The 7,500-nt window shown below is 35.2% G+C and overlaps 1 protein-coding gene across 1 annotated transcript in view; it reads right to left on the bottom strand.

Moving 5' to 3' along the window:
- Positions 1–7,024: 7,024 nt before the first annotated feature.
- LOC113829245 (carbohydrate sulfotransferase 10) overlaps positions 7,025–7,500 on the bottom strand; it is a 14,076-nt gene continuing 13,600 nt past the window's right edge. The window contains exon 4 of the mRNA XM_027382366.2: positions 7,025–7,500. This exon is cut by the window's right edge and continues 707 nt beyond it. Within this exon, the coding sequence (XP_027238167.1) occupies positions 7,145–7,500 (356 nt within the window). The 3' untranslated portion in view covers positions 7,025–7,144.

Below are 7,500 nucleotides of genomic sequence, written 5' to 3'. Positions count from 1 at the left end.
TTAACTGCTCTTAACTAAGGATGCCAAGCCTTTGAAAGTTTCTCAAAATCTCTCTTAAAAAAAGATATTTAGAATATGCACATGTTTTATGATTTGGTACTGATATGCAGATTTGAAGTGACATGAAGGATTTATTTACGAACCATATATTGGGGTGATGAGTATAGATTTGTATATTTTTTGTTTCTTTCTTTTATGATTTGAATATTCTGAACTTGCTAGCATTCCATCAGTACCTCATCTCAAGTCATGGTTCATGATTTTTTGTTATTGTATTTATTATTATGGTGGTTGTTATTTTTTTTCTTATTGTAATAATGGCATATCTCATTATTTCCCTCCTAACCCCCTGTTCTCAATAATTCTTCTCTCTATGACTTTCATGAAATATGTTTATCTATGCATGCAGAGATAAAAAGGAATGATATATGATCCCTTTAAACCATTATAGTAAGATATGGCAAGGTTCAGTATCCCTCGTAAACTCTTAGGTGTACAAGGTCCACTTAGGCCTCTGTTCTTAACCAGTGCACAACTGCTCTGCAGAATTAAATATAAATCTTGTTTAGACATTACAATTTTCTTCCCTTTCCCCCTTTCTTTTCCTTTTTTTTTCTTTCACCATTGTTTTGTTTTAAAAGCATGTGATTTAGGATACCATATTTCTAGTTTTTTATGATGTCTTTGTGTAGGGTAAGTCCTCATCTTGCACAAATATTTATAAGATGTGTTTTATACCAATAAGGTCTGTTTCATTCAGGTATTTGATGAAGTCTTGACTTCTTATATGCTTCACATGCATGTGGACATGTTTAGTAAGATGCAGGTAAGTATTCAGTGATGCTCAGTTTGTCTTTTTCTTTTGATAGAGTTAGACCTTTTGTTTAAGTTCAGGTTTCTCACTTTCGCAAGTTATTTAAATTGCTAAAGCTGGATGAAATATGGCTCCATAGGGTAGTGAAAGTTATCACTTTGACCACATGCAAGGAACTAATGTGGTTCTGTTGGAAATTCCATATTGTTAGTTTGCTATAAAAAAAAGATTAATGATTGAAATATGTATGAGCTGTACAAATGACATGCTTAGAAGCTTTACCAATTCAAGAAGGTTAGTTTCCTCTCCCCCCTCTTTTTTCAAGTACATGTTAGTATTTGTAATGTTTTATTACTACTTTCTTCATTTACTGTCTCTTATGGCTTAGTGGTTGTTGAGCTATAGTACTGAAAGTAAATATATGAAAACAGGATCACTTTCACAGTAAATGATGCTGATATTAGAGTAACATTACACAGATCTAATCGTGGTTGTGATGTTAGCACAAACTTTACTTTTTTATAAAAAATTAGGATCAGTATGCATCTCTTATATGAAGCAAAGAGGCAAATAAGGCATAGGGGAATAGTTTGTTAAAAGTGATCATATTCTGCCTTATTAGACTTTCTCTTGTACCCACTAACTGAAGCCAAAACTCTTGTGATTGATTGTTGACACAATGGAACTAGAGGTATACCTATCATATTTAGATAAATGTGATAGTTGCGATCTTGAAGAAATGCAGATAATCCTTTCTCAAAAGAAGCAGAAAATTCTGAGTAGTTTTAGGTTTGCATTCTAAAGGATTTTTAGAATACCATTATACATTCTTATTGTGTAGGCATTTAGGGTCAATATTCAGATGTGTATCAAGAGGTGCAGGGAAGAATGATTTTGCTCTTATTGAAATAATTTGATTATCAGGAATTGGTAGGCGTTAAACTCTCACACAGCAGGGCATCATGCCGGCACTTTTTTCATTCCCCTTTTTTTTCCTTCTTTCTTTCTTCCTCAAAAGTTTGACTTAACATAGTGTGCGCAAAGAACTCGAGGCTTGTCACATACGACAGATAGTTTGTGCGAGTCAGTTTATAATTACTGGGCTGCATTATCAGGATGAGTTAAATGCACTTTATGAATGGAGGCACCATTTATTTCTAAAAATATAACTTTATTGTTTTTTTATGCATTTTACTATTTTTGTTAATCTTTATTATCCTTTTGGTTGTTAATACTCTTTTGTTTTACTTTTTACCTTTTCATTTTTATACTCCATCATTTAATCTCTTTCTATTCAAGAGGAATATGCAAAAGGATAAACAAGGAAATCATTTTGATCAGTATGAGGCAGTGCTTGTTTAGGTTGAAACTAAATCATTTGTATTGAAAGTTCATTACTGTTACGAAGAGAAATGCAGCATGGAACCATGACAAGTGGTAGGACTCAATGAAGATTTTTATTGACATTAAAAGCTATATAGATATGTGTATATATATATATATATGTATATATATATATATATATATATATATATATATATATATATATATATATATATATATATATATATATATATATACTTTTTTCTTTCTTTCTTTCTTTTTTCCGTTTTTTCTTGCACTCTTGCTTGAAGTGAAATAAGATATTTGAGAATTTGTATGCGGTATATACCCCCTCATCAGTGACAACAGTGGAACTCGGAAGCCAAATTGACTATTGAAGTAGTTTTTGGTGTTGCATGGTTTTTATTCACCACATGACAAATATCTAATTATTTCCTATCATAAACACCTTTTGTGATATTTGTCTTTTGTCTTAGATGAATACAATGTGAAAAGGGTATAAGATTATAACAAGATCATGAAAGTTAAAGTGGATTTCCTATTTTCTCTTTATTTGTCTTTATAAAGATGGCATTAGAACTGAAATGAAAGTGAACAACAGAATTGTACATGCCTCTTGGGGAAGTTGTGAACTGTCTTCAAAAGACAATTATTTTACATAATATCCCAATGGTCATTTACAGCCATATATGTTACATGCTTATAAATTTGAATTGTTCAGAGACTAGGAAAGGATTGGCCTTAATGAGATTGTGAAGTTGTATACCTCTCTTTTCCTATCTTTACTAGTCAAAGCTATTGTCAGTTCTGAAACCTTTTGTTACTGAGGAAAGATTAATTAATATATCAGTGATGAAAATAGAGTGCATCTCAAAATAGTTACCAGGTACCTGTGTAAAAGATATGCAGTACTTAAAAGTTTTCCCATATAATGATATATATTAAAAGTAACAACTTACGTGGGAAAAAATGTTCTTGTAATGTGTATATGACACATTTTACCGCAAGAGTTCAGTGTAATGGCATTTCCCCAAATCAGTACTATGTAAAATGTTTAAAATACAGAGGGGACGTCCTACATGGTATTTTAACAGTAACCAGTTGAAAATGTGTCGGTGACTATTACCAAAGTACCTTTAAGGGATATAGTCAAATAGAATGTATTTTAAATTACGTTGTTATAATAATTCATAAAGAATGCATTTTTCCAAGGCTTAATAAATTCAGCGTTGATTAGTTTTCAAAGGAAGCCAACAGACATTTAAGTATTTTCAAAATTTGGCCTCTGCCATAGTATCCACCTATTTACACAAAAATGTTAATAGGTTATGTCTCTGTTCAAGAATAATTTGCTGGATTCAAATTTAATGTCATATAGGCTTTACTATGAACGACTACTATTTCAGCTCATGTAATATTTGAGGGGGAACGAATCCACTGAAATTTCATGTTTAAGTAAATACTGAGTTGTATAGTCCTATTATGAATTTAAGGTATTCAACTTGCATAGAACTATTACATAAAAAAGGCACTAGAAAAATTAATCATATTCACAAATTTGCTCCATATTTAACTCATTAGTATTTTCTTTCTTGTATCCTTTCTTTGGGTTATTTTTTTTCTTCTTTGCATCAAGTTACTACTAATTATATGATTCAACATTATTAGCAGTTGAAGTGAAAGGAATATGAAAACTTGAGTTGCCTCAACAGTGAGAAGCAAGCCTACAGATTGTCAGTCTAATCAGTTGTTTACATGACAAATTAAAGTGAAAACCGAAGTTAACATTGCATGACGATTCCTTAGCTCCCCAGTTCCGTTATCATGCAAATAGTTAGTTGTACCACGTCACCTCCTATTAATCTTATTTTTATTTTGCATGGAGGTACATGTATCTGCTTCATTTCTGAAAAAATATTGTACTCTCCTTCCAACCCCCTCCCCCTTCCCCCCCTTCTCTCTCTCTCTCTCTCTCTCTCTCTGTCTCTCTCTCTCTCTCTCTCTCTCTCTCTCTCTCTCTCTCTCTCTCTCTCTCTCTCTCACTCTCTCTCTCTCTCTCTCTTTCTCTCTCTCTCTCTCTCCCTCTCCCTCTCCCTCTCCCTCTCCCTCTCCCTCTCCCTCTCCCTCTCCCTCTCCCTCTCTCCTCCCTCTCCCTCTCCCTCTCCCTCTCCCTCTCCCTCTCCCTCGCCCTCTCCCTCTTTCCCTCTTTCCCTCTTTCCCTCTTTCCCTCTTTCCCTCTTTTCTCTCCTCCTCCTCCCCTGAAGCATTCTTTAACTATTTCAAGATTTATGTATGGAAATGTAGTAAGCATTCCTCAATTCATTGTACTCCTTGTGTTCCAGTGTTATGTATTTATGTAGCTAAGGTGAAAACATGTGGTTACTCACTTGGCAGAGAGATTAAAAGTCTAGCCTTTTTTTCTTTCTCATTCTCTTCTTTTATCACAGAATCAGATTATTACAGTTTTCACTTACTGGATGTGAACAATGTTATTTTTGTAAGACAGTAATGCTATTAATGTTTTTCTTTTGATGATTATTAATTTTATGATCGTCGTCATCTTGATCATTTTTATACATCATCATAACCATCATCAGTATCTATATCATCATTGCCATCATCAGTAGCAGCATGATCATTACTATCATATTTATCATTAGTTATCAATAGTGATATGTCATTTTTATTGTTCTTGTTACCTTTCTTATTACCAGCAGAGACAAGTACTCCCAGTATTTTTGGATTTCAGAACTGTTTTCCAATTACGAATTTAAGTACCTGAGAGTATTGATTCCTGTATCTATTAATAAAATGGCTTCAAAATTACCAGCAGTACTTCCTGTGGTGGCACTGGTCTCAAAATACAATGGTAAAACCATGAGTACCTCTGTAAAAAGTCTTCATGTAGCTGTCAAGGGAATTTTCTGTGTGGCAATACCATTTTTATGAAAAGTGATGTCTCATTCTGCAGCTGTTTCATTAGATTCGGTAATTGGTACTGTTCGTGATGTCAGCTTAGAAGTTGAAGGGGATGTGATTATGTAAAAGATCCGGCATGGCTTCCCTATTCATTTTCCCTGTTTTCAATTTTCTTGTAATTCATTTACTTATTGTTATTTTATTTATTCTTTTTTTTCTGTTAGGGGAAGTATGAAAAATACTGTACTGTTATTACTTCTCATTTTCAGTTATTATTAGCATTTTCATCCTAATCCTCACTTTCATTATCATTCATTATTATAATCATCACCATTGTTTCCTGTAATTATATTATTGTTTATTTATTATTATGATTATTGTTATTGTAATGATTAATATTATTAATTTTCAACGTTGTCATAATTATTATTTTTATTCTTATTGTTATTATTATTATTATTATTATTATTATTATTATTATTATTATTATTATTGTCAGTTATTTTTATCCTTTGTTCTTTTTATTAATACTGATATTACTCTTCTTATTGTTGATATCATTTATTATTATTGTGAATATGTTTATCATAACGATGATTGCTTGTCCAACAAGGATTATTAATAAGTAAAAATAATATTTATGATATATATATATATATGAATGAGTGATGCTTTTACCATAGTTGTGATCTAGAAAAGTGATCATTTTTGATAGTTTTTACAATACTTAGTCATAAGGAATGCAAAGCTGTGTTCATCTTTGTTGAGTTGGAAATTTATGTTCATTTCTTTTTGCGAGGAGGCCTGCTGAAATGTGCATATGTGAGAGTACACATGCATAAACATTTGCACTCACACTCACCCCACACACTCGCTTTGTCTTTGATTGGGTCATATCTCTCTCTCTCCCCCCCCCCTCTCTCTCTCTCTTTCTCTCTCTCTCTTTCTCTCTCCCCCCCCCCTCTCTCTCTCTCTCTCCCTGTCTCTCTCTCTCTCTCTCTGTCCCTCTCTCTCTCTCTCTCTCTCTCTCTCTCTCTCTCTCTCTCTCTCTCTCTCTCTCTCTCTCTCCTCTCCCTTTCCCTCCCTTTCCCTCCCTCTCTCTCCCTCCCTCTCCCCCCCCCCCACCACTCTCACTCTCACTCAGAGGTATTCCTCCAGGTGGTATACCTCCCTTTAACGATCATCATTTAGCAGCTTTCTCAGGTGGTGCTCAAGAAATGTTGCTTTGAAATGACAGAAGTGTGATTCTTACTCGACTCGAGATGATGTGTATTCCATCCAGGTGTACAGTGCCTGATTGACCCTCGAACAAAGGCTCTAGTCAGCGACGAGAATTGCCTTCGTTATGGTTTTGTGATTTTATTATATACAAAAGAGGTATTCCTAACCCCACACCCACGCTCAGAATGATGTGTAGTTCCCCCATTTTCTTTTGTTTTGTTGTTGTTTCATTCTTTTGTGAACCATTTTTTTCTCCTTCACTATGGGTTGTGCTGACCAAGATTTCTCATAGATTTTAGCAGAACGAATGTTAGCATTGTATTCTATATGCACAAGCAATAAATGTCTAGAACAAGATTATATGTCTTATTTTCGCCTTCTTTTATAGGTTAAGAGGATGTGGAAAAAATGTTTGGAATTATAGAGATGAGAGAGCTGATGAGTGGTCCTCAAAACTAAAGAAGTGGTTTGACTGGCTGACCTTTAACGAGGGTTTAGGGTATATATAATTGTTTTGAACGCTAATCACACACATACCATCAAGTTTATATGTATTTCCTGGTCTTACATTAATTAATTATAATTATAGAGGAGGAAAGGCAAGAGGTATTCCATTAGGTGACTGGACATGTGAAAAAGGTTTTGGGGAAGAAAGAGTAAAGTGATGCTTTGATGTATGATGCTTTGATGTAATATTTTACATGAAAGCTAATCAAAATAAAAACATCCAGATAATATTTATTTTCTCCACTTAAATTATGTATAACATAAATAACGTTCCAGGTGAAAGTATCGTACACTTAATAATGCCATTAAATAGAGGGGCCTATTACTAAAGAGCTGCGTCTATTGGTCCAAGCTGGGGAGCGGGGCAGTGTCGTCGTCCGCCACGTCGTTGTCCACCGGGGCCCCTACGTTCTCCTCGTCCTCCAGGCCCTCCGCCCTCATGGAGCTCCTGCTGGAGGACCCCGGGGGCGGCGCTTGGCCCCCGTCGCCCGCCACCGAGGCGCGGGCGAGCATGTCCTGAATCAGGCTGTGCAGGTGGTCGGGGTCGCGGTGCGGCACCTCGGCCATGACGGCGGGGTCGATGGGCTCGTCCCCCGGCCGGGCGTAACTCATGTGCTCGTCCAGGGTGTACCCGAACAGCTCGAAGTCCAGCTTGTATTTTTGATACAGCTGCAGCACTTGCGCCAGTGTCAGCT

The sequence above is a fragment of the Penaeus vannamei genome, chromosome 30 (assembly GCF_042767895.1).
Source record: "Penaeus vannamei isolate JL-2024 chromosome 30, ASM4276789v1, whole genome shotgun sequence".
In the NCBI taxonomy this organism is placed as follows: domain Eukaryota; kingdom Metazoa; phylum Arthropoda; class Malacostraca; order Decapoda; family Penaeidae; genus Penaeus; species Penaeus vannamei.
This window is presented reverse-complemented; position numbering and strand designations above follow the sequence as displayed.